The following is a 25,978-nucleotide window of genomic DNA, read 5'->3' as shown; positions in this document are numbered from 1 at the left end:
GACATCACAATAGCCCATAATGACATCACAATAGCCCATAATGACATCACAATACCCCATAATGACAAAGCGAACAGGATTTTTTTGCAAATTAATAAAAATAAATAAAAAAACATATTTACATAAGCATTCAGACCCTTTGCTATGAGACTCTAAATTGAGCTCAGGTGCATCCTGTTTCCATTGATCATCCTTCAGATGTTTCTACAACTTGATTGGAGTCCACCTGTGGTAAATTCTATTGATTGGACATGATTTGGAAAGGCACATAACTGTCTATAAAAAAGGTCCCACAATTGACAGTGCATGTCAGAGCAAAAACCAAGCCATGGGGTCGATGGAATTGTCCGTAGACCTCCGAGACAGGATTGTGTCGAGGCAAAGATCTGGGGAAGGGTACCAAAAAATGTCAGCAGTATTGAAGGTCCCCAAGTGCCCTCCATCATTCTTAAAATGGAAGAAGTTTGGATCCACCAAGACTCTTCATAGAGCTGGCTGCCCGGCCAAACTGAGCAATCGGGGTAGAAGGGCCTTGGTCAGGGAGGGGACCAAGAACCTGACTGTCACTGACAGAGCTCTAGAGTTCCTCTGTGGAGATGGGAGAACCTTCCAGAAAGACAACCATCTCTGCAGCACTCCACCAATCAGGCCTTTATGGTAGAGTGGCCAGACGGAAGCCACTCCTCAGTAAAAGTCACATGACAGCCCGCTTGGAGTTTGCCAAACAGGCACTTGAAGGACTCTCAGACTATGAGAAACAAAATGTTCTGGTCTGATGAAACCAAGATTGAACTCTTTGGCCTGAATGCCAAGCGTCACGTCTGGAAGAAACCTGGCACCATCCCTATGGTGAAGCATAGTGGTGGCAGCATCATGCTGTGGGGATGTTTTTCAGTGGCAGGGACTGGGAGACTCGTCAGGATCCAGGGAAAGATGAACGGAGCAAAGTACAGAGAGATCCTTGATGAAAACCTGCTTCAGAGCGCTCAGGACACTCAGACTGGAGCGAAGGTTCATCTTCCAACAGGACAACGACCCTAAGCACACAGACAACGCAGGAGTGGCTTCGGGACAAGTCTCTAAAATGTCCTTGAGTGGCCCAGCCAGAGTCCGAACCCGATCAAACATCTCTGGAGAGACCTGAAAATAGCTGTGCAGCAATGCTACCCATCCAACCTGACAGAGCTTGAGAGGATCTGCAGAGAAGAATGGGAGGAACTCCCACTTTTAATACGGTATGACTACTCGCATAAAAACCGTGGATAGAAACGTGAGGCCACAGAGTACCGTTTCATGAAAATAACTCCAAATGTGCACATCATGTGCGGCCTCTGGACTCTTAATGCCGTTTGGCCTCAGTCTGGACAATGTTTTACTGTTTTGGGGCAATAGAATTCAAATTCAATGACATTCTCTGATTCTATGACCATTAAAGAGATTCTCCGGTACTTTTTAACCAGTAGTTCTGAAAGTAGCGCTCACTAGCCAATAGTGGTTGTGGAGAATATTGCGTACTACGTCACATCGGAACAGATATGTGCACCACGTCATTACTCTCTCCCCTCTGCAGCTTGATTCGTTGTCACTCAAATGGCGAGGGGCTGAAGCTCATTGGCTAGAAATCAAATTGCTAAGGGGGCTAGCCCACGTGGGAGGAGGGGTAGTGGGGGGGGGGGGGGGGGGGGAAATGGCGCAGCACAGATTCCAGAAATACTGTCGCTTTCAAACTCGGGATTCCGTGTCTAATTGAGGTAAGACAGTAATTCTTGCGCATAGATGATGCATGTATGTGTAACAGTGTAGGTTCCGTCCCTCTCTTCGCCCCAACCCGGGCTCGAACCAGGGACCCTTGCACACATCAACAACTGACACCCACGAAGCATCGTTACCCATCGCGCCACAAAAGCCGCGGCTCTTGCAACGCAAGGGGAAACCCTACTTCAAGTCTCAGAGCGAGTGACGTCACTGATTGAAATGCTATTAGCGCGCACCACCGCTAACTAACTAGCCATTTCACATCGGTTACACTCACCCCCCCTTTGACCTCCTCCTTTTCCACAGCAACCAATGATCCGGGTCAACAGCATCAATGTAACAGTGTAGGTTCCGTCCCTCTCTTCGCCCCAACCCGGGCTCGAACCAGGGACCCTTGCACACATCAACAACTGACACCCACCGAAGCATCGTTACCCATCGCGCCACAAGAGCCACGGCCCTTGCAACGCAAGGGGAAACCCTACTTCAAGTCTCAGAGCGAGTGACGTCACTGATTGAAATGCTATTAGCGCGCACCACCGCTAACTAACTAGCCATTTCACATCGGTTACATATGAACTACACATTGACACATCCAGCCCAAAGCTGGAGGTTTCAAAAATACTTACTAGTAGCCGAAATTCTGGAGGCTGTCTAACTGTTCTATTTGAATTCTATATGAATTCTGTTTGAGTCTATTTGAATTCTGTTTGATTCTATGTGCATTCTATTTGATTCCATTTGAATTCAGTTTGATTCTATTTGATTCTGTGCATTCTATTTGATTCTATGTGCATTTTATTTGAATTCTGTTTGATTCTATGTGCATTCTATGTGCATTCTATTTGATTCTATGTGCATTCTATTTGAATTCTGTTGACTGCTGAATGGGGGGCAATATTATTCACTCAGCTCGGAAAATATCCTGAAGATTTACAGATATCCCGCGCGGACAAAATTTCAACAGACAATAAAGATATTGTATTTATTGTGAAGGCATACAATAACATCCGTCAAGCACTTTTGGGAAGGAGAAAGTTTAGCTACCTGAGTATACCTTTAAAACAAAACAAAAAATCTGACTAATTAGGTCTACTAATTGATCTAATTACCTGGATCCCAGGTGAATTGGTTTATGAGTTCTACTGTAACCAGAGAAACCACTAGTATCAGCAGGTTAGTCAAGGTCCCAAAGTAAAGCTGACAGAGAATTGATTGAGGATTTTGGTTTGGCTCTTTACACAACTTACAGCTTTTTCTATTTGACTAACAGATACAATATGATGCAATTGTGATTTTGGCATCATTTTTATCTTATGGTCAATTGGATAAGCCTGATATGTCACTCACAAAATACATTTTGACTGTTGCATGATGTTCTTTATTTTAATTTCATGTCTTCGATACAGGCCTTCTTGCATTGAAAGCAAAAAATATTTTAGAAAATAGCTGTTAAAATATGGTTTAACTTTACATAAATGTAACGTTAGCTAGGAGCATATCATTTGAGCCATGATGATGGAGAGGCCTACCTAGCGTGACTATTACAAATCGTGCGCTAATAATTCTGCATGAACCTCCATACCAATGATTTATATTGTAAAATAATGTACATTTTATCAACCAAAACAAAGCCGATCTTTGCACCGACATATCAGCTCCCGTCGACAGACAGCCCACGAAGGGGATTCTCTGCATCGAATAGACGGAAACCGTAAATCCCTGATGAATTGTTCAGAAATAGAAATAAGTTTGTCAGTTAGCTATATGGATATAAAACGAGGCATTATCAACCCGTACGCGGTAGATCGGTGAAGCCAGCCGGTGCCAGCTAGCGAACAGAGAGCTGGATGCAGCAGCCGCCGCAGAGAGAGAGAGAGAGAGAGAGAGACAGAAAGAGACCTGCTGGAGAGAAGAAGAAGAAAAAACTCGAAAAGCAAATGAAATATAGGCAGGCCTGAAATAAACATTGGCGTCAGCGGATATATAACTTGATCAATGTAGTCTAACGCAAAATGCACCTTAAGGAATAACGGCAAATGCAAAGAGGACGAAGGACACGTTAGTGATGGAAATCATTTCCATTTTAGTGCATCATTTCGCCCCCTGCAATGCATCCCCACGATCCATATTACAGCCGGTGTTTCCTAAAGATCCTCATCCAGCTACCTCCACTCGGTACCCCCGTCTCACCATGCCCAGCTTCACCCCCGTCTCCCCGGTCCATACCTCCTCGTCCTGCGGACATTCTGGGATCCCCACCGAACAGGCTGGGTCCAGGCAGGCTCCCAGCTCCTCCAGTCCCCGCTCCCGCTCCGGGTCTCGGTCCATCGTGTCACCGTTGAAGACGGGCGGTGGGGACTCGGCGTTACTCAACGCCGCCATTTTAAACTGCGAGTAACTGAGTGGAAAAGAATCGAGGAGAGGAGACAGGAGGGGGAGACAGATTCAAGAAGTGTAGCTGGCTGGTAAAGCACTGGGATGTGATGCTTTGGGGGTACACGGGGAAATTAGGGTACCACTTTCCTCCTTTCTGTGTCAGTGACCATTGTTTTAATATGTCAATAACGAGTATTTCATTTGTTTCAGTGAGCGCATATGATTTTGCTGACTGATTAGTAGCTGGTCCAATTACAACTGCATCAAGTGCACCTGCCAAATAAAAAGCACCCAAAAAATACCAAAAACATTTACCACAAAACAACTGTATAGCACCAACCTGTGTAGGTCTCCCACCATACACAGACATGCAAACCAAACTGTAGCTGAGATTTTACCTCCAGTACTTCAAACCGACCAGAGAGGAAAAAGGAGAAACAAGAGGGGTAAATGTGTCTCCTCCAGCAGTTCAAACCTCAGCTCGACCAGAGAGGAAAAAGGAGAAACAAGAGGGGTAAATGTGTCTCCTCCAGCAGTTCAAACCTCAGCTCGACCAGAGAGGGAAAAGGAGAAACAAGAGGGGTAAATGTGTCTCCTCCAGCAGTTCAAACCTCAGCTCGACCAGAGAGGGAAAAGGAGAAACAAGAGGGGTAAATGTGTCTCCTCCAGCAGTTCAAACCTCAGCTCGACCAGAGAGGGAAAAGGAGAAACAAGAGGGGTAAATGTGTCTCCTCCAGCAGTTCAAACCTCAGCTCGACCAGAGAGGGAAAAGGAGAAACAAGAGGGGTAAATGTGTCTCCTCCAGCAGTTCAAACCTCAGCTCGACCAGAGAGGAAACAGGAGAAACAAGAGGGGTAAATGTGTCTCCTCCAGCAGTTCAAACCTCAGCTCGACCAGAGAGGGAAAAGGAGAAACAAGAGGGGTAAATGTGTCTCCTCCAGCAGTTCAAACCTCAGCTCGACCAGAGAGGAAACAGGAGAAACAAGAGGGGTAAATGTGTCTCCTCCAGCAGTTCAAACCTCAGCTCGACCAGAGAGGGAAAAGGAGAAACAAGAGGGGTAAATGTGTCTCCTCCAGCAGTTCAAACCTCAGCTCGACCAGAGAGGAAACAGGAGAAACAAGAGGGGTAAATGTGTCTCCTCCAGCAGTTCAAACCTCAGCTCGACCAGAGAGGAAAAAGGAGAAACAAGAGGGGTAAATGTGTCTCCTCCAGCAGTTCAAACCTCAGCTCGACCAGAGAGGAAACAGGAGAAACAAGAGGGGTAAATGTGTCTCCTCCAGCAGGTGGCGTATTTTCGTCCGCCAGACGAGGAGTATCTGTATGGAGACCAACGGAGCCGCAGAAAAAGAAAAACCAGTGAAGAACAAACACCAATGTAAATACAACCCATATTTATGTTTATTTATTTTCCCTTTTGTACTTTAACTATTTGCACATCGTTACAACACTGTATATATACATAATATGACATTTGAAATGTATTTATTATTTTTGAACTTTTGTGAGTGTAATGTTTACTGTTCATTTTTTATTGTTTATTTCACTTTTGTTTATTATCTATTTCACTTGCTTTGGCAATGCAAACATGTTTACCATGCCAATAAAGCACCTTAAATCGAAATTGAATTGATTATCTCTACTCGATCAGAGATAAGATGCAGAGACAGATCCTTACCAAGTACAGGCTGAGTGACCACCTGGCAGAGACAGATCCTTACCAAGTACAGGCTGAGTGACCACCTGGCAGAGACAGATCCTTACCAAGTACAGGCTGAGTGACCACCTGGCAGAGACAGATCCTTACCAAGTACAGGCTGAGTGACCACCTGGCAGAGACAGATCCTTACCAAGTACAGGCTGAGTGACCACCTGGCAGAGACAGATCCTTACCAAGTACAGGCTGAGTGACCACCTGGCAGAGACAGATCCTTACCAAGTACAGGCTGAGTGACCACCGATTGGCAATAGAAACCGGCAGACATAAAAAGACATGGCGACCCAAAGAGGAGCGTGTATGTGGTCACTGCACGACAGGGCAGGTAGAAACAGAGATGCACTTTCTCCTTTACTGGGAGAAATATTCCTCACCAAGAGATTCATTATTTGCAGAAATTACTACATTTATTCCACATTTGATCTTATTAAATCCAGAGGAAAAACAACAAATACTCATGGGTGAAGGAGCAATGGCTCCTATTGCAGCCAAATATGTATTTGCCTGACATAGCCTGAGAGACACTGAATAATTAACTTAATTATTATTATGGTTGTGGTTATTATTCCAAATAGTAGTGGTACGGGTAGTAGGGGTGATGGTAATGATATCAGTGTAATTAATGGTGGTTGTGGTAGTGGTGGTATAGTACTGTAGTAGTAATGATGATGCTAGTTGTAGTAATGGTGAGTTAGTTATAGTTTCATTTTCCATGTCTAGCCTTTTTTCGTCCATATTATTTATTATTTTTCTACTATTAATTGTTACCATTTTATTATTTTTATTTGTTTTATTTGTATTATTTATTACCATTTGATATTATTATTCTGCATTATTTTATAAACAATTTATATTGTATACATTGTTGCTTTGGCAATATTGACGCAATGTTTTTCATGCCAATAAAGCAGCTTGAAATTGAATTTGATTTGAGTAACCTAACGTGGCAGGCGTAAAATAATACATTTGAGTGTCGACTTTGGTCAACAAAAAAGTGTAATGGCTTATTTGCTACGTGAGGCTTATTTGATTGAATAGAATATTTGTAATGTTTATGTTGTTCCGAGCGTGCTGATATAAGCAGAACACGTGACATCCCGGCAACTTTGAGAAAAAAAACAAACACTTTATATCACTTTATCCCGGTTCTTGACGGTCCTATTCACGACGCGTCTCACTCTCCACGTAATACAGACAGGTGACGTCAACAACCCTCATCGAATATTCAACCAAAATATTCAAATAAACTAGATGTATCCACCAATCCAAAGAGAGGTGGGTGAGTGACAGGCTGTCTTTCCCGCCCTATGGACAACAGTTTCAATTGTCAGGGTGGAGACGTACAGTAGGTATCTCTTCATTTTATCTGAATCTCTGGTCTAAACCAAACTGCAGGTTTAATCTGTAGGCAAGTCAACTATTACAATTATACTGAACAAAAATATAAACGCAACATGCAACAATTTCAAAGATTTTACTGAGTTGCAGTTCATGTAAGGAAATCAGTCAATTGAAATAAATTAATTAGGACCTAATCTATCAATTTCACGACTAGGAATAAAGATATGCATCTGTTGGTCACAGAAACCTTTTAAAAAAAAGGTAGGGGTGTGGATGAGAAAACCAGTCAGTCAGCCACCATTTGCCTCATGCAGCGCAACACATCTCCTTCACATAGAGTTGATCAGGCTGTTGATTGTGGCCTGTTGGAATGTTGTCCCACTCCTCTTCAACGGCTGTGTGAAATTACTGGATATTGGATATCGGGAACTGGAACACGCTGTCGTACACGTCTGATCCAGAGCATCCCAAACATGCTCAACGGGTGTCATGTCTGGTGAGTATGCAGGCCATGGAAGAACTGGGACATTTTCAGCTTCCAGATCCTAGTGACATGGGGCCGTGCATTACCATGCTGAAACATGAGGTGATGGAGGAGGATGAATGGCATGACAATGGGCCTCAGGATTTTGTCACGGAATCTCTGTGCATTTAAATTGGCATTGATAAAATGCTATTGTTTTCATTGTCCGTAGCTTATGCCTACACATACCATAACCCAACCACCACCTTGGGGAACTCTGTTCACAAGGTTGACATCAGCAAACCGCTCGCACACACAACACCATACACGTGGTTGTGCATTGCGAGGCCGGTTGGACGTACTGCCAAATTCTTTAAAACGACATTGGAGGTGGCTTATGGTAGAGAAATACACATTAAATTCTCTGGCAACAGCTCTGGTGGACATTCCAAAAGTCAACATGCCAATTACACGCTCCCTCAAAACTTGAGACATTTGTGGCATTGTGTTGTGTAACAAAACTGCACATTTAAGAGTGGCCTTTCATTGCCCCCAGCACAAGGTGCACCTGTGTAATGATCATTCTGTTTAATCAGCTTCTTGATATGCCACACCTGTCAGGTGGATGTGTTATCTCGGTAAAGGAGAACTGTTCACTAACAGGGATGTAAACACATTTGAGTCTAACATTGGAGAGAAATTAGCTTTTTGTGCGTATGGAACATTTCTGGGATATTTTATTTCAGCTCATGGAACCAACACCTTACATGTTGCGTTTATATTTTTGTTCAGTGTACAAGGGCTGCATCTCCACAGCTCTCCTTTGACCCTACGACACACCATGCTGAGTGCACACCATGGGGGGGGACATAGTCAGAAACAAAACATCTTACAAGTCCTACATTCACGGACTGAAACCTATCATTGGGGTTATGTTAAATGTATTATCGTGGACATAATAATCAAGCAGCTGAACAAATTACACAAGATTATGGTTCTGAGAGAGAGAGAGAGAGAGAGAGAGAGAGAGAGAGAGAGAGAGAGAGAGAGGGAGAAAAGAGAGAGAAGAGAGAGCGGGAGGGAGAAGAGAGAGAGAGAGAGAGAGAGAACAGACAGAGATACAGAGATACAGAGAGAGAAGCCCAGTAATATCAGTGTGTTCTTCCCAAATGCCACCCTGTTCCATTTATAGAAAAGTAATGCACTATATAGGGAATAGGGCTCTGGTCTATAGTAGTACCACTATATAGGGAATAGGGCTCTGGTCTATAGTAGTGCACTATATAGGGAATAGGGCTCTGGTCTATAGTAGTGCACTATATAGGGAATAGGGCTCTGGTCTATAGTAGTGTACTATATAGGGAATAGGGCTCTGGTCTATAGTAGTGCACTATATAGGGAATAGGGCTCTGGTCTATAGTAGTGCACTACATAGGGAATAGGGCTCTGGTCTAAAGTAGTGCACTATATAGGGAATAGGGCTCTGGTCTATAGTAGTGCACTATATAGGGAATAGGGCTCTGGTCTATAGTAGTGCACTATATAGGGAATAGGGCTCTGGTCTATAGTAGTGTACTATATAGGGAATAGGGCTCTGGTCTATAGTAGTGCACTATATAGGGAATAGGGCTCTGGTCTATAGTAGTGTACTATATAGGGAATAGGGCTCTGGTCTAAAGTAGTGCACTACATAGGGAATAGGGCTCTGGTCTAAAGTAGTGCACTATATAGGGAATAGGGCTCTGGTCTATAGTAGTGCACTATATAGGGAATAGGGCTCTGGTCTATAGTAGTGCACTATATAGGGAATAGGGCTCTGGTCTATAGTAGTGTACTATATAGGGAATAGGGCTCTGGTCTAAAGTAGTGCACTATATAGGGAATAGGGCTCTGGTCTAAAGTAGTGTACTATATAGGGAATAGTGCTCTGGTCTATAGTAGTGTACTATATAGGGAATAGGGCTCTGGTCTATAGTAGTGCACTATATAGGGAATAGGGCTCTGGTCTATAGTAGTGTACTATATAGGGAATAGGGCTCTGGTCTATAGTAGTGCCACTATATAGGGAATAGGGCTCTGGTCTATAGTAGTGCACTATATAGGGAATAGGGCTCTGGTCTAAAGTAGTACCACTATATAGGGAATAGGGCTCTGGTCTATAGTAGTGTACTATATAGGGAATAGGGCTCTGGTCTAAAGTAGTGTACTATATAGGGAATAGGGCTCTGGTCTAAAGTAGTGCACTATATAGGGAATAGGGCTCTGGTCTATAGTAGTGTACTATATAGGGAATAGGGCTCTGGTCTATAGTAGTACACTATATAGGGAATAGGTCTCTGGTCTATAGTAGTGCACTATATAGGGAATAGGGCCCTGGTCTATAGTAGTGCACTATATAGGGAATAGGGCTCTGGTCTATAGTAGTGCACTATATAGGGAATAGGGCTCTGGTCTATAGTAGTGTACTATATAGGGAATAGGGCTCTGGTCTATAGTAGTGCACTATATAGGGAATAGGGCTCTGGTCTATAGTAGTGCCACTATATAGGGAATAGGGCTCTGGTCTAAAGTAGTGCACTATATAGGGAATAGGGCTCTGGTCTATAGTAGTACACTATATAGGGAATAGGGCTCTGGTCTATAGTAGTGCACTATATAGGGAACAGGGCTCTGGTCTATAGTAGTGTACTATATAGGGAATAGGGCTCTGGTCTAAAGTAGTGCACTATATAGGGAATAGGGCTCTGGTCTATAGTAGTGCACTATATAGGGAATAGGGCTCTGGTCTAAAGTAGTGCACTATATAGGGAATAGGGCTCTGGTCTATAGTAGTGTACTATATAGGGAATAGGGCTCTGGTCTATAGTAGTGTACTATATAGGGAATAGGGCCCTGGTCTATAGTAGTGTACTATATAGGGAATAGGGCCCTGGTCTATAGTAGTGCACTATATAGGGAATAGGGCTCTAGTCTATAGTAGTGCACTATATAGGGAATAGGGCTCTAGTCTAAATTAGTTCACTACATAGGGCTCTGGTCTAAAGTAGTGCACTATATAGGGAATAGGGCTCTGGTCTATAGTAGTGTACTATATAGGGAACAGGGCTCTGGTCTATAGTAGTGTACTATATAGGGAATAGGGCCCTGGTCTATAGTAGTGCACTATATAGGGAATAGGGCTCTAGTCTATAGTAGTGCACTATATAGGGAATAGGGCTCTAGTCTAAATTAGTTCACTACATAGGGCTCTGGTCTAAAGTAGTGCACTATATAGGGAATAGGGCTCTGGTCTAAAGTAGTGCACTATATAGGGAATAGGGTGGCATTGTTGGACGTAACCAGTCAGTCTCTGGACAAGACCCACTACACCAGTTAACATGTGTATCAAGGTGGTCTGAACACACACATGGCTTTATGAACAGTGTGTAGCAGCAACATTAAAAGATATCCACGTATTGAGTGACATCCAAATCCAACCACCCTCTGAGACTAGTTTTTCAACAGTTAGGAGTTTCTCCTGTCAGACTAAATACATAGAAATATAATGAATAGAACCAGAGTCTCCATTCAAGTCAAGGATTCAGACATTCTATTTCTATCTATTCAGTCCTATCCGATAAGACAAATACATATCACTTTTGAAAAACTGGGCCCTGGGCATCAAGTCATCAAGGGATCAGGTCAGAACAGGTTTTAATGGGTTTCCTGCAGTTACACTAAGTCACTAGTAACAACATTGTATAACACAGTAATTACATGGCAATAAACCAGTCACAAAATGGAGTTTCCTCCTACACATTTCAGCAGATTTGTTGTCAGTATTTTATTCATGACACCTGATGTTACTCAGAACAGATGTAAAATCAGCAGCTTTGTCTCAGCCAATAGGAACATACTAGCATCACAATGACATGTACTGATGCCCTCCAGGTCTCCTTCACCTATTCACTGTACAGATGGTACGAGAACGGAAAGCTGCTAACAACGCGGATACAATTTAAACCTAAATGAAACATCTTGTAAAGCAATGAACAGAAATGTTTTCTGTACCAAACACACAGCGGTCAAAGACTGGTCACTTGTCAGACAGGACGTTCTGTGATGGGATATGAAAGGATTCTCTCAACACACATCATCATCATCATCATCATCATCAGCTGTTACAAGGGTCCATTTAATATGAACATCCTGAGTGGGGTCACATGTTACCGTTGTGAACACAGTTAGGGAGGCCATTCCTCTGGTGTCCCAAAGCAAACGAGGCCTGTTGTGATTCCCCCATAGGTTCTATATGACAGGGAAAGGAAGTGCTTATTTCTTCTTGGTGGCTCTCTTTCCTTCGCCCTTCTTGGGTTTCCCCTTGCCTCGTAGTTTCCTCAGCCGACGCATCTCCTCCTTGAAGTCCTCGTGCTCATCTCTGGTGGGGAAACAGGGAGGAAATGGTGTTACTGAGGTAAGCAACATTAGTACTTAACTAAAAGTACGTGTTCAGAAGAGACAAACAGGGTCTACAGAGACAAACAGGGTCTAGAAAACTGTCTGGTTAGAACACAAACAGGGTCTAGAAAACTGTCTGGTTAGAACACAAACAGGGTCTAGAAAACTGTTTGGTTAGAACACAAACAGGGTCTAGAAAACTGTCTGGTTAGAACACAAACAGGGTCTAGAAAACTGTCTGGTTAGAACACAAACAGGGTCTAGAAAACTGTCTGGTTAGAACACAAACAGGGTCTAGAAAACTGTCTGGTTAGAACACAAACAGGGTCTAGAAAACTGTCTGGTTAGAACACAAACAGGGTCTAGAAAACTGTCTGGTTAGAACACAGAGACAAACAGGGTCTAGACAACTGTCTGGTTAGAGCACAGAGACAAACAGGGTCTAGAAAACTGTCTGGTTAGAACACAGAGACAAACAGGGTCTAGAAAACTGTAATTTCACTGTCCGTGGTTAGCCAGATGAACCTTCTAAAGCCTCTAGCAGTGGTTCTGGCTAGAGTAGGGCTGTATACATTATTAAACAATGCCAAACACAGACATGCCAAAAGAACCCAGATCCCTTTCCCCATGAATAGACCTATGGATCTATTCAGCCCATCGCCACGTCATGTCTACCTGAAGAGTCCCATGTATCGTAGCTTCTGTGTGAGGGCATAGTAGATCTTGTGTTGAGGGTACCAGTCGTACACCTCCTTTTTCTGGGCCATGGGCGGCTCCTTGAACAGCTGGACCACCTTCATGGACTTGTTGTCCGTCGGACGCGCCACATCCCCAAAGATACGTGCGCTGAGACGTGCCATACGCACAGCGTAGTTGGACAGGCTGGCCATAGCTAGCTGGAAATACAAGAGGAAAGAGGAGCAGCAAATATCAGTTAAAATATGTCCTAAAGAATAACCAACTTCTATAGACGGGTTAGCTGACAACGTCACAAAACACGAGCGCTTCAAATGGGGCAGAAATCTGTGTTGTGATTCTGGATGGCCAGATAGCTAGCAACAATGACAGGAAGCTGGCATGTAGGGAATCGTAGGTGGCTCGTTTCAGCTAGTTTCATCTTCTTCTTGATACCACGTCTTGTTATGAAGTGTTTTGACTGATGTCTGGTCTACGCTAATATGGCTAAAATTCGCCCGCTACCTTGCCAACAACTGTAACGATGTATTTGACACAACAAGTGCTCATTGTGCAGATGTATATATTTTCAATAAGCATCAGAGACGAAATATAGTTTACATGTTGTCAACACTCTAAACTGAACAAGAATCTGGGCTTACAGGAGACGTTGAATACAGGGATTCTCTTTTAAGCCCAAGAAGCAGCCATTTAACAGCTTGTCGAACTTAATGTCGAAATAAGCATCAAATCCACCTTTTCTGCACCTCCAATAAAATCCCTTATTACTGCCACGCACAGATTGGCTGATCCAGCAGATGGAAAGGTCATTGATTATATCCAGAGAGGAACAAACACAGAGCAAGAGGTTTCACTCTTTACAAAAATCTATCAAAAAAGAAAAAGCCCAATAAGTTTCTACGAGCTTATATTGGCCCTAAGCTTGTCGACCTTTGTGACAACGACTCCCATTGTTAGAGCAGAGGCATGAGCATCTCCTAATTAAAGAAGATCTCTGTTTTATCACCTACAACAGTGTAGGAACATAAAATATAAATTGGTTGTTTAAACCTGCTCTACCCAGAACGTAAGAATATTCCACCTGCTCTACCCAGAACGTAATAATATTCCACCTTCTCGTAATAATATTCCACGTGCTCTACCCAGAACGTAATAATATTCCACGTGCCCTACCCAGAACGTAATAATATTCCACCTGCCCTACCCAGAACGTAATAATATTCCACCTGCCCTACCCAGAACGTAATAATATTCCACCTGCCCTACCCAGAACGTAATAATATTCCACCTGCCCTACCCAGAACGTAATAATATTCCACCTGCCCTACCCAGAACGTAATAATATTCCACCTGCCCTACCCAGAACGTAATAATATTCCAACCAGCTCTACCCAGAACGTAATAATATTCCAACCAGCTCTACCCAGTACGTAATAATATTCCACCTGCTCTACCCAGAACGTAATAATATTCCACCTGCTCTACCCAGAACGTAATAATATTCCACCTGCCCTACCCAGAACGTAATAATATTCCACCTGCTCTACCCAGAACGTAATAATATTCCACCTGCCCTACCCAGAACGTAATAATATTCCACCTGCTCTACCCAGAACGTAATAATATTCCACCTGCCCTACCCAGAACGTAATAATATTCCACCTGCCCTACCCAGAACGTAATAATATTCCACCTGCTCTACCCAGAACGTAATAATATTCCACCTGCTCTACCCAGAACGTAATAATATTCCACCTGCCCTACCCGGAACGTAATAATATTCCACCTGCCCTACCCGGAACGTAATAATATTCCACCTGCTCTACCCGGAACGTAATAATATTCCACCTGCTCTACCCGGAACGTAATAATATTCCACCTGCTCTACCCGGAACGTAATAATATTCCACCTGCTCTACCCAGAACGTAATAATATTCCACCTGCTCTACCCAGAACGTAATAATATTCCACCTGCTCTACCCAGAACGTAATAATATTCCACCTGCTCTACCCAGAACGTAATAATATTCACCTGCTCTACCCAGAACGTAAAAATATTCCACGTGCTCTACCCAGAATGTAATATAGATTATTTCCAGACAAGTCATTTTTTCAGTTGTTTGCATCTTTTTATTCAGACCTTATTTGGAAGTACATAAAGGTCGTGACGGCAGTAATGACGATAGTTGCACAGCGAAACTACATTCTTTGGTAGCTAGTTACCAAATATATTGACATAATTAAGCTAAAAAAGCTGGTGAATGGCTGTTTCCTGGGTTTAAAGTGGAACTGACTGCATTTTGGCAACATGAAATCTTATTAAAATCTGTTCATATACAACCCAGGAATTTCTGACAAGCGAGCGCTTGGTCATATGGCCATTTTCATGAATGTTTGGGCATTTGCGAAAATTCCATAGCAATATAGAGTGGGAAAGTGGCCTTGCGTTTGGACAATTTAATAGACACTGCAGTAAATAAAACATCTCTCTTGTCCAGGACCAGAGTCTATGCAGACTGGTGCACCATAGCCAATCAGAACTACAGTAGGCCTTCATACAAACAAGCCATTTGCACATAGGCCTGGCATCATTCACTATGAACTGGACTGTGTGTTAACAGGAAGTAGGACCTGTCATCACTCACTATGAACTGGATTGTGTGTTTACAGGAAGTAGCAACAGAGCGACTTTAGATCAATAGAACACATTCACCAAAAGCCACAAAATACACCTGAATGGATTTCTGCAAATACCAGGGAGTCCTCTTACATTTGGGAACTTCACAGTCCTGTTGATCAAACAATCATGACAAGGTAGGCTGTCTTTTCACTATATACACACACACACACACACACACACACACACACACACATCAACAAGATCAACATCTAATGCTAGTCAAAGCAAGATTAGCGCAAAACCCTCTCAAACTTTTTTTTAGCTAGTTGGCCATCAAAATTGCACTGTTAGGGCCTCCCGAGTGGTCTAAGGCACTGCATCGCGGTGCTAGATGTGCCACTAGAGATTCTGGGTTCGAGTCCAGGCTCTGTCGCAGACGCCCGTGACCGGGAGACCCATGGGACACCGCACAGTTGGCCGGGTTAGGGGAGGGTTTGGCCGGCAGGGATGTTCTTGTCCCATCGCGCTCTAGCGACTCCTGTGGCGGTGCGGGCGTAGTGCACGCCGACACGGTCACCAGGTGTACGGCGTTTCCTCCGTCACATTGGCTTCCGGGTTAAGCGGGCATTGTGCGCTATAGCTCTCGACCTTCGACTCTCCCGAGTCTGTACGGGAGTTGCAGCGATGGGACAAGACTGTAACTACCAATTGGATACCAAGAAATCGGGGAGAAAAATAAATAAATACAAAAACTGCACTGACAAGCAATGGAGAATTGTAGCCTCCTCGCCCTTCTGCAGCTTGCCTTCCAACAATGCATGCTTGTCCCAACCAAGCACCCAAGCTAACTGGCTAAAGTTGGCTTGCTAGCTACTTCCAGACACATAATGAGAAAACACCTCACTCTGACCATTTTACTCCCCTTAGCAGACCTGGTTAGGTTGTTTACATGTTATCCAGCATGCTGATGACTGACTTACTTTCTTTGCCTACATTTACTGACACCGGTCATATTCAGCAGGTGTTGCACGTTGGTATCATCAGTTATTCTGCGCTCTGGCACGCTCAGACGAGAGTGCTCTGAAATCGAAGTAGATAATCGGAGTGAATTTGCAAAACGCAAGAGATATGCTAACTGGATAACAGTCGTTCAATTTCAGAATAACTAAACGATTAACATGTCTTGCTAGCTAACCAAATGACACCTGCATCTCTATCTCTGTAGCCACCGGAAAATTCAGTCACTCACCCACTCCTCCGATGACATCCTCCGAGCAGCTAGCTATCTAGCTAAGTTCAGTCTCTGTGTTTTAGCTTGCTACATAGATAGATTCGCTAGCCTATCAGCCACATTTTAACTGACTTGTGATCATCGGCCTTGGCCTTACTAGTTTGAATCAAATTTTATTGGTCACATACACATGGTTAGCAGATGTTAATGCGAGTGTAGCAAAATGCATGTTCTTCTAGCTCCAACAGTGCAGTAATATCTAACAATTCCCCAACAACTACCTAATACACACCAATCTAAAGGGGTGAATGAGAATATGTACATGTAAGTATATGGATGAGCGATGGCCGAGCGGCATCGGCAAGATGCAGTAGATGGTATAAAATACAGTATATACATGTGATATGAGTAATGTAAGATATGTAAACAATATTAAAGTGGCATTGTATAAAGTGACTAGTGATCCATTTATTAAAGTGTCCAGTGATTGGGTCTCAGTGTAGGCAGCCTCTCTGAGTTAGTAATTGCTGTTTAGCAGTCTGATGGCCTTGAGATAGAAGTTGTTTTTAAAATCTCTCGGTGATCGTATTGACAATCCCAGCCTTAGTTACATTTGTCCGTTTTTGTCCAAAAGATATTGAGCCATTGAAACTGAGACATTGCATTCCGAATGGTACCAGGTCCGCTGTCATTTTCTATAAAAGGAATCTTTACTTTTACTCAAGTATAACAATTGGGTACTTTTTCCACCACTGTGTGTTTCATATCTGCAAAGTAGTTCCAAGTGCCAGTTCCAAGTGCCACCCACCAAAAATGTGTTGGACCTTCCTTCTGACTACGCAATCCACTGTTTCATCAGCCCAGCCAGGCAATTTATAAACTTGATCTCCACTATAAAAAGCATCTAGACATTATCTCACATTTTTTTTAGATTAACAATTAGTTTTCAAAACAGCAGAGATGTGTATAAACCTTGCTGTCTCTCAGACATTTGCTAAATTGTTTCAATATTCAAATTCCACCTCCAGCTGTCCCATATCATAGTAATGAACGGGGGAGTTGGGACGAGACAGACAGCGTTTCTCAGAAATCATGAATCAGCTGTCATCATTTTTATGGATATATAAAAAGAAATTTCAATTGAAATAAAAAGGTCCAACTAAAGGAATTGCAGCAGTCTAATTGCAGCAGTCTTTCCAGCTCCAGTGTTTGAAGTGATTGTAGTGGTGTTGTCTGCTAGCTGCTCTGAACAACAGGGTCCTGACCAGAGAGAACATTTTCTATGCCAGGAGAAACCGCACCTCATTAGCTCATTGTTGTGGACGTATCTAAATAAAATGTCACTAGAAAACTGATTAAACAAATGCCAAATGTAGCTAGTGTTACTGTTTTTGACGTGACTAAGTTAGCCGTAGTTGGCTAGCTAGCAAAACAAGAGAGAAGAACGGTTATCTCGGGTCTAACACCCGTGCCAATATCCTCCAAAAGCACCAGCTTCTCGGGCATTTTTTTATTTAAATGAACACTGTATGGTTCAAAACTTGTAAAAGTGGATTTTTTTTTATTTTATAAAAATTACTTAAATTTTGCACCGAAATCCCAGCGCATATTGGGTTATTTCCCTAACAACGTCCCGGTGTTGCCGTTTTACCTTAGTTACTATTAATTACACACAGAACTATTTGTGAGTTCGGTATATATATATATATATATATACATATATATATATATAAACTGACAACACATGTTACCGGTCTTTTTTGGCCCTTGGATTAAAATAATAATCGCCATATTGAACGTCTTGTGTAAAACCCAGTATTTCCCCCCCATAGTAGCTAAACAACCAACCCGTTAATGAAACAGCTTCATGGTTTTAAAACCAAATGGAAAAATCACAGCCAACAAACACATCATAAAGTTGATGATCAGTGTGAAAACATGCACCAGACAGAGGAAAGCACATACTGAATAACAAAATGGCTCACTGTGTCCACAGCCAAATACAGACCTGGAATCACCGCGACGTGTGGACTGGCTTTGTTATATCCAATGTTGATATGTTACCATGTTCTACACGCTAATGGTATACCTTGCTACTCAGTATGTGTGTCACTAGTAGTAGTTATTGTATTTCGTTAAATATGTCGCTAACCTTCAAGCATGCCACCACTGCTATTCTTATTCGATGAGGTTTAACGGCGGGTTGGCATCCAATACATGTTGCATTACCGCCACCTACTAGACTGGAGTATAACTCCCTTATACCTGGCATGAAAATGTCAAATAAATACCCCTACACTCACTAAAAACCCACCACCTTAATCCACTATTTAAATCTATCTAGTTCTACTTCAGACCAACAGCCTGAAAGGACGGGACACCACCACTCAACACACCCTGTAACTCTTCTGAGGTAAAGTCTTGTACACTCAAATAGCTCACTGCAGCCGCCACCACAACCTCAACATCCAGAGACTTACGTTCCATCCCTACATTACAGTTGATTGCTATAAATGCTACAAATCCAATCTTACTGAAGCATACTGTACCAGTCAAAAGTTTGGACAACCCCTACTCATTCAAGGGTTTTTCTTTATTTGTACTATTTTCTACATTGTAGATTAATAGTGAAGACATCAAAACTATGAAATAACACATATGGAATCATGTAGTAACCAAAAGTGTTAAATCAAAATATATCTTAGATTCTTCAAAGTAGCCACCTTATGCCTCGATGCACCTTATGCCTTGATGACAGCTTTGCACACTCTTGGCATTCTCTCAACCAGCTTCACCTGGAATGCTTTTCCAACAGTCTTGAAGGAGTTCCCACATATGCTGGCTGCTTTTCCTTCACTCTGCGGTCCAACTCATCCCAAACCATCTCAATTGGGTTGAGGTTGGGTGATTGTGGAGGCCAGGTCATCTGATGCAACACTCCATCACTCTCCTTCTTGGTCAAATAGCCCTTACACAGCCTGGAGGTGTGTTGGGTCATTGTCCTGTTGAAAAACAAATGATAGTCCCACTAAGCCCAAACCAGATGGGACGGCGTATCACTGCAGAATTCTGTGGTAGCCATGCTGGTTAAGTGTGCCTTGAATTCTAAATAAATCACAGACTGCAAAGCATCCCCACACAATTACACTTCCTCCTCCATGCTTCACGGTAGGAACCACACATGCAGAGATCCTCCATTCACCTACTCTGCGTCTCACAAAGACAAGGTGGTTGGAACTAAAAATCTCAAATTTGGACTCATCAGACCAAAGGACAGATGAGCATGTTTTGAAACTGATCATAAACGTTTATGATGTGTTGGCTATGCTCTTTTGCACACCAGTATTTCTACTTGCACATTATCATCTGCACATCTATCACTCCAGTGTTAATTTACTAAATTGTAATTACTTGCTACTATGGCCTATTTATTGCCTTACCTCCTCACGCCATTTGCACCCACTGCATATAGACGTTCTTTTTTTCCTATTGTGTTATTGACTGTACGTTTGTTTATTCCATGTGTAACTCTGTGTTGTTGTTTGTGTCGCACTGCTTTGCTTTATCTTGGCCAGGTCGCAGTTGTAAATGAGAACTTGTTCTCTACTAGCCAACCTGGTTAAATAAAGGACTTGTTCTCAACTAGCCTACCTGGTTAAATAAAGGACTTGTTCTCAACTAGCCTACCTGGTTAAATAAAGGTTAAATAAAAATTTGATTGGTATTAAACCATGACCAATGAAGCTTTTTGATAATCTGGTTGGTTGTTTAGAAACTATGTGGCTAAGTTCAATATAGTGATTCTTATTTTAGTTCAAGGGCCAAAATGAAATCGGTAACGTATGTTTCTTCAGTTATTGCAAGGACGGACACCGAACGCACAAATAGTTCTGTGTGCAACAAAAGTTACTAAGGTAAAACGGCAACGCCGGAACGTTGTTAGGGAAATAACCCAAGATGCACCATGATTTCCATGCTGCAAATCTCCGCTGTTGAAAACTAAATGGTAGTCTAAAAGAAATGTGAGATAATGTCTAGATGCTTTTTATAGTGGAGATCAAGTTTATAAATTGCCTGGCTGGGTTGATGAGACAGTGGATTGATTGTGCAGTCAGATCTTTATTTAGTATATATTTTTTTAAATAGATTTTTCATATATTTTTTTATTATAACATTTCAAATTACAATACAAACGTAGGACATCAATACACGTATATTTTCTCTGAAGAAACATAAAATAAAAAAATAAAAAACCCCACAAAAATGTACTTTCAAAAGTTAAAGTTACTAAAATAAAATAAAGGCCAGGGGTTACAGTTGTACAAACATATGATAGAGTTGTAAGAATACAGTGTTTTTTTATGTTATTGATGAATTCTAGAGATTTTATTAAATATTGGATTTCAACAACAAAAAATGTATTGAATTTGGGGACAGATTTCAAATATTTGTTTTTGTGTATATGAAATTTGCCAGAGAGAATGAGGAATGAATGACTAATTCAGTGGTTTTGTTTTCATTTGAATAATAACATTACATTTTTCATTGTAAATACCTGGGTCTTATTGATTAAATAAAAAATGTACATACATAACTCGCTCCTAAATAACTTCACAGAGTCACACTCATAAAAAACATGTGTAAAACAGTTTCCCTTTCTTTATCACAGAAAAGGCATATTTCTTGTAAGTCCACGAGTAGACAAGTTATTGCAAGGGTATATTTTGTGCAAGATTTTAAAGTGAATTTCTTTTACTTTATTTGATTTGAAAAAAATGTGTGAGGGAGCAACCCAAGCTTTCTTCCATTAAATGTCAGTAATATATGCGTTCCAGAAGATTTTCCATCAAGGAGGGATCTTGTTGTTGGAGTGAAAAAGTATTATTCCATTTCCTATCCAGCAGGGGGCAACCTTCTAACATAAATTGTGCATCTATCTTGACGTGTTCTCCAAAACACAAATCAGATTGAACTAATTGAGTAAATCCTGAAGGTATTGCTTTGCATATAGAATTTAAATTATTTATAATGTATTGGTAAGTTATATGTTTCTAAGACCTTCCTATAAGATAGTATATTCCCTTCTTTATCAAAAAATCATGCACAAATATTATATTTTTCACAAAACACTTAAGAACAAAGACTTGTTTTTTTAACAACAATATCTTTGTTGTTCCACAGAAGTGCCTCGCGTGGTTGAAGAGTTGTAGACATTAACATAGTTTCCAGGATAGAAGAGCCAGTTCATGAAATTTGGACAGTTTGATGGTAATTCTGCTGGAGAATAATTGCACATCCACAAAAAAATTGAAGACCACCCCATTTCATAAAAATATAACAGGGAATGAAGAACCATATAGATTCAGAGCTAAGCATACATCTTTTTTATCCAGTTTACCTTTAAAAAAAGGTATTGTTGATATCAATGAATTCTAGTACATCAAGCCAACCATAAGCTCTATGGTTTGATATTACAGACTTATTAAGTTTGCGTTGTTTATTTTTCCATATAAAGTCTAGGAAAGTTTTGTTGATATCCTTGCTGGTTTGATCAGATAGGGATAGAGCATGGTAGACAAACCGTGACAGACCCTCTGCTTTGGACAGTAAAACCCTTCCAATAATAGAGAGAGAAATTGAGATGTTGACGGACAATATGATTTTTCGCCATGTGCACCACTAAATAGTTCACATTATCTTTCACTGGAATATTCTCAACAGATTGGTAATTTGAGTTATTATGGGACAATATTTCGCATTTATTTAAGTTCCAGACCAGAAGCAGAAGATAATGATTTGATAATATTAAGTCCAATAGCAACTTGATCATTGTCTTTTAGAAGCAGAGCTGTATCGTCTCCTAATTGAGATATTTGTATTTATTTTCCAAATATTGAAATACCTTGTAATTCAAGGGTTGTTTAAAATGCTAATAAATAGTAATTCTACAACTAAAAGGAATAAGAAAGCTGAAAAAGGGCAACCCTGGCGTACACTACGGTGAATATTAAATATTTTAGATGTTCTATCATGATTCATCTTAGCACAATTAATATCGTTATAAAAACAGATCGATCACAGAGAAAAGCGAGTACCGAAACCAAACGTGTGCAACGAATGTATAAGGGACTTGTGTTCGATTGTATAAAATGCTTTACAAAAGTTGAGGAATATTATATTACTGTCGGAGTCAACTGAATCAGCGCGAACAATCAAGTCTAAAACTAATCTAATGTTACTGCTGATGTGGCGACATTTCATGAAACCAATTTGGGTTTCATTAATAAGGTGGTTTTTGGCCCATTTTAAGTCTATTAGCGTATGCTAAAATTATCAGTTTATAATCTGTATTTAATAATCTAATAGGTCTCCAATTATTTATGAAAACGGGATCTTTATCAGGTTTTGGTATTAAGGAAATAATCCCTTGTTTAATGATAGTAATCAGCTCACCCTTAGCTAGGCATTCTTGGAACATGTTGAATACGGGTCCCTCTAAATGTTCCCAAAAGTATAAATGAAATTCCGCAGAAAGACCATCTGTTCCAGGTGCTTTGCCCTTCTTCACAGATTTAAGAGCATAAAAAGGCATTTTAACGTGATAGATTTATCCGGTGGTAATTTGTGAAATAGACACCGGCTGGAATGCGCTTTTAACCAATCAGCATTCAGGATTAGACCCACCCGTTGTATAAATTCAGAACATTATCTAGGTGATGTTGTTGATCCTTTGCAGTTTTGTTACTTGGGTCAAGGAACAACACATTTTTGGTGAGTGTCCCTTGGACTGTTTAAAGTGGAACTGACAACGTTTTAACTACTTTGCAGTCAAAAATATCAAATTCTCAGTTTATGCTCAGAAACCATGTTTTAAAAAAGAGGTTATATTTGACTCAACATACCATGACACACATGAAGGCATTGTTTTTGGTCGGCCAAAACATATTGCTATCACATTGTAAATTACAGCTGCCCTGGTACATTGTTCCTGCCTCCATTCGATATATACTGTTTCACTTTCAATGACTCAATATTTTGGACAGAATTTGACGAATGTAACTAAGGCTGGGAATGTCAATTCAATCAAACTAGTAAGGCCAAGGCCAGCGATCACAAGTCAGTTAAAATGTGGCTGATAGGCTAGCGTATCTATTTATGTAGCAAGCTAAAACACAGACTGAACTTAGCTAGATAGCTAGCTGCTCGGAGGATGTCATCGGAGGAGTGACTGAATTTTCCGGTGGCTACAGAGATAGAGATGCAGGTGTCATTTGGTTAGCTAGCGAGACATGTTAATCGTTTAGCAATTCTGAAATTGAACGACTGTTATCCAGTTAGCATATCTCTTGCGTTTTGCAAATTCACTCTTGACTATTGTTAAAAGGCTGCATGTGTTCGAATCTGATATAGGAACAAAGAGTCAATTATATTTTATACTAATGTCAATATTTATTCAGCAGCTAATAAATGGTAAATGCAAATTCCGTATATACGGGTTCACTGTAACATCACGCAGGATGAAAACAGAGAAGTCCCAACATCCCCTTGACTTATACTCTTAACAGAGATAGTTCCTGTTTGCGAACAGGCCTGTTACGCTTCGAACACACCGACTGCGTCATTGCATCACTGCTACGTAACATTTTGCGCTGCTAGGCAACGATACTGATGCAGGAACCTTTTGCAGATGGTCGCATGCGGTTGTACACATGGAGGAGAGAATCATTTTCGCAGTATCCTCAAAACCGTGTCTTTTTGACACAACTGCTGACAGCTACAGGGACATAAACACAAAAAATGCTGCTTGGAGACAAGTGTCCACGATAGTAGGATTGCCAGGTCAGTTTAGTAGTGAGCACGTGCTAGATGTGGCTAGTTAGCTAGCTAGCTAACCTAGCCAATGAGGGGTGTGTGTGTGTGAAAGAAATAGTCAAATAAATTATGCTAGTTACTACCCCTGATAACTTTACCAAATAATCATGTTTGAAAGAGTGAGTGTGTATGTCATAAATAGTCATAAATGGTAGATACTACTGTACCCCTGATAATTTGGTCAGATAACCGTGTGTGTCTATGTGTACAGTAGGTGACATATCCATGATAGCTATCTAATAACTATAGGTATGCTAGGTAATGGTTTGGCTTATCATGTCTATGTAGAAGAAGACTGTAGGAGGAAGTGGAGAGGACTCAGGGACAGGTATCAGAGAGAGAGAAGGGCAGAGAAAGAGAAGAAGAGCTCTGGGTCAGCAGCTTCAGGCCAGCAGCCTTGGCGCTTCTGCCACATTCTTTCTGTTCTGGATCCATTTATTGTGCCTTGGGCAACGAGTGGCAATATTACAGCCAGACCCTCTACTACATCATCCACAAGTGTTGTCACCACCGGTGCATCAAGACCCTCAACGTCACCTACAAGTGCGACCATCGCCTCCACCGGTGCAGCGAGACCCTCTACAATGTCTACATCATCCACAAGTATGACCACCATCGGTGCAGCCATGGAAGACGATGAAATGGAGGAAGCACCTCTGGATCTAGGACCACTTGAGATTATTATGAACCTCACGGAAGTGACCACTGAGGACCTCGTTGAACAGGATGTGGCCGTGGAGACAAAGAGAAACGAAGAGGACCAACTTCACACCAGGCGTCATCGAAGGCTCCAGATCCACTCAACTCATTTCAGCAGAGGCTCCTCCAAGCCGTCGAGAGGGATGCAGCCCAACCTGATGCTCACAGGAAGGAGGATGAAGAGACCCTCTTTGCCATGAGCCTGGTGCCAACCCTGAAGAGGCTGCCTCAGCAAAGAAAAGCAGCAGTCAAAGTTAAAATGTATCAGCTGCTTTTCGAAGCCGAGTTCAATGGTACTTTTTTTTCTTCTCCACATCACAGGTAGTGTCATAAGTGTTGTGACAGTGAAGTAGGTCATTCTTTACAGTATACTCATGTAGGCTAATTGGTATTTCAGATCAAAGTATTAATATGAGGCAAATGTACAGCTGTTTCTAGGTTAGAAAATATCCCTAAACAGTTTACCGTCTAAATATTTTCCTGTCATATTCATCTTTATCTCTGAAATACAAATTCCATGAGTAAACAGCAAGTATTACCAACTTTACTGCACTGTTCCAATATTTATGCCTCTAACTACACTATACAAGCAGTATTTAGTTAACATAAATCTCACCTTTTATGGTTTTCTTTTATGTTAAGCTTGTATGTGTTGTTTTTCTCTTCCCTTCCAGAGATGGAGTCCATTTAGCCCACCAGCTCACAGGAAGGACAGGAAGAGGAGAGGAGTTGTCTGGTTGTTGTTTTTGACCTCCCTCATTGTACCTTT

The 25,978-nt window shown here is 41.6% G+C and overlaps 3 protein-coding genes across 7 annotated transcripts in view; 1 reads left to right on the top strand and 2 right to left on the bottom strand.

The window, feature by feature from the left end:
* Positions 1-5,373, bottom strand: part of LOC115183182 (serine/threonine-protein kinase B-raf) — a 55,502-nt gene extending 50,129 nt beyond the window's left edge. The window contains exons 1-2 of one of the 3 annotated variants that reach the window (XM_029744522.1): positions 4,533-5,373; positions 3,985-4,156 (exon numbers count right to left, since the gene is read on the bottom strand). In XM_029744522.1, coding sequence (XP_029600382.1) covers positions 3,985-4,140 — 156 coding nt within the window. In that variant the 5' untranslated portion in view covers positions 4,141-4,156; positions 4,533-5,373. Of the gene's footprint in view, positions 1-3,984; positions 4,311-4,532 lie in introns of those variants that run through there. The other 2 variants (XM_029744521.1, XM_029744523.1) reach the window with 2 other exon arrangements.
* Positions 5,374-11,451: 6,078 nt separating this feature from the next.
* On the bottom strand, positions 11,452-23,115 carry LOC115183204 (28S ribosomal protein S33, mitochondrial). Of its 3 annotated transcripts, none has more exons than XM_029744543.1 (3): positions 23,092-23,115; positions 12,766-12,986; positions 11,452-12,070 (listed from the first exon to the last, which is right to left on the bottom strand). In XM_029744543.1, exons 2-3 carry the CDS (start codon positions 12,978-12,980, stop codon positions 11,965-11,967), a joined length of 321 nt encoding a protein of 106 aa, XP_029600403.1. In that variant the 5' UTR covers positions 12,981-12,986; positions 23,092-23,115; the 3' UTR covers positions 11,452-11,964. The 3 variants fall into 3 exon arrangements, with proteins under 3 accessions (XP_029600403.1, XP_029600401.1, XP_029600402.1); XM_029744541.1 differs by lacking the exon at positions 23,092-23,115 and adding an exon at positions 18,647-18,850; XM_029744542.1 differs by lacking the exon at positions 23,092-23,115 and adding an exon at positions 18,791-18,844.
* A 1,026-nt stretch (positions 23,116-24,141) lies between these two features.
* Positions 24,142-25,469, top strand: LOC115183203 (uncharacterized). Its single transcript, XM_029744540.1, has 2 exons — positions 24,142-24,477; positions 24,799-25,469. The coding sequence occupies exons 1-2, from the start codon at positions 24,348-24,350 to the stop codon at positions 25,407-25,409; spliced, it is 741 nt and encodes a 246-aa protein (XP_029600400.1). The 5' UTR covers positions 24,142-24,347; the 3' UTR covers positions 25,410-25,469.
* Positions 25,470-25,978: the final 509 nt, after the last annotated feature.

This window comes from Salmo trutta, unplaced genomic scaffold (genome assembly GCF_901001165.1).
Source record: "Salmo trutta unplaced genomic scaffold, fSalTru1.1, whole genome shotgun sequence".
Lineage (NCBI taxonomy): Eukaryota > Metazoa > Chordata > Actinopteri > Salmoniformes > Salmonidae > Salmo > Salmo trutta.
The sequence above is the reverse complement of the archived record's forward strand: the minus strand, read 5'-3'. Positions and strand labels throughout refer to the sequence as shown.

Bases quoted from the DNA above. Each gene is read 5' to 3' on its own strand.
- LOC115183204 (XM_029744543.1), bottom strand. From the start codon at position 12,980: ATGGCCAGCCTGTCCAACTACGCTGTGCGTATGGCACGTCTCAGCGCA. The intron at 12,071-12,765 runs GTAGACATGACG...TTTCCCCACCAG, and splicing joins CGATACATGGGACTCTTCAG to AGATGAGCACGAGGACTTCA.
- LOC115183203 (XM_029744540.1), top strand. From the start codon at position 24,348: ATGGAGGAGAGAATCATTTTCGCAGTATCCTCAAAACCGTGTCTTTTT. The intron at 24,478-24,798 runs GTCAGTTTAGTA...ATGTCTATGTAG, and splicing joins CACGATAGTAGGATTGCCAG to AAGAAGACTGTAGGAGGAAG.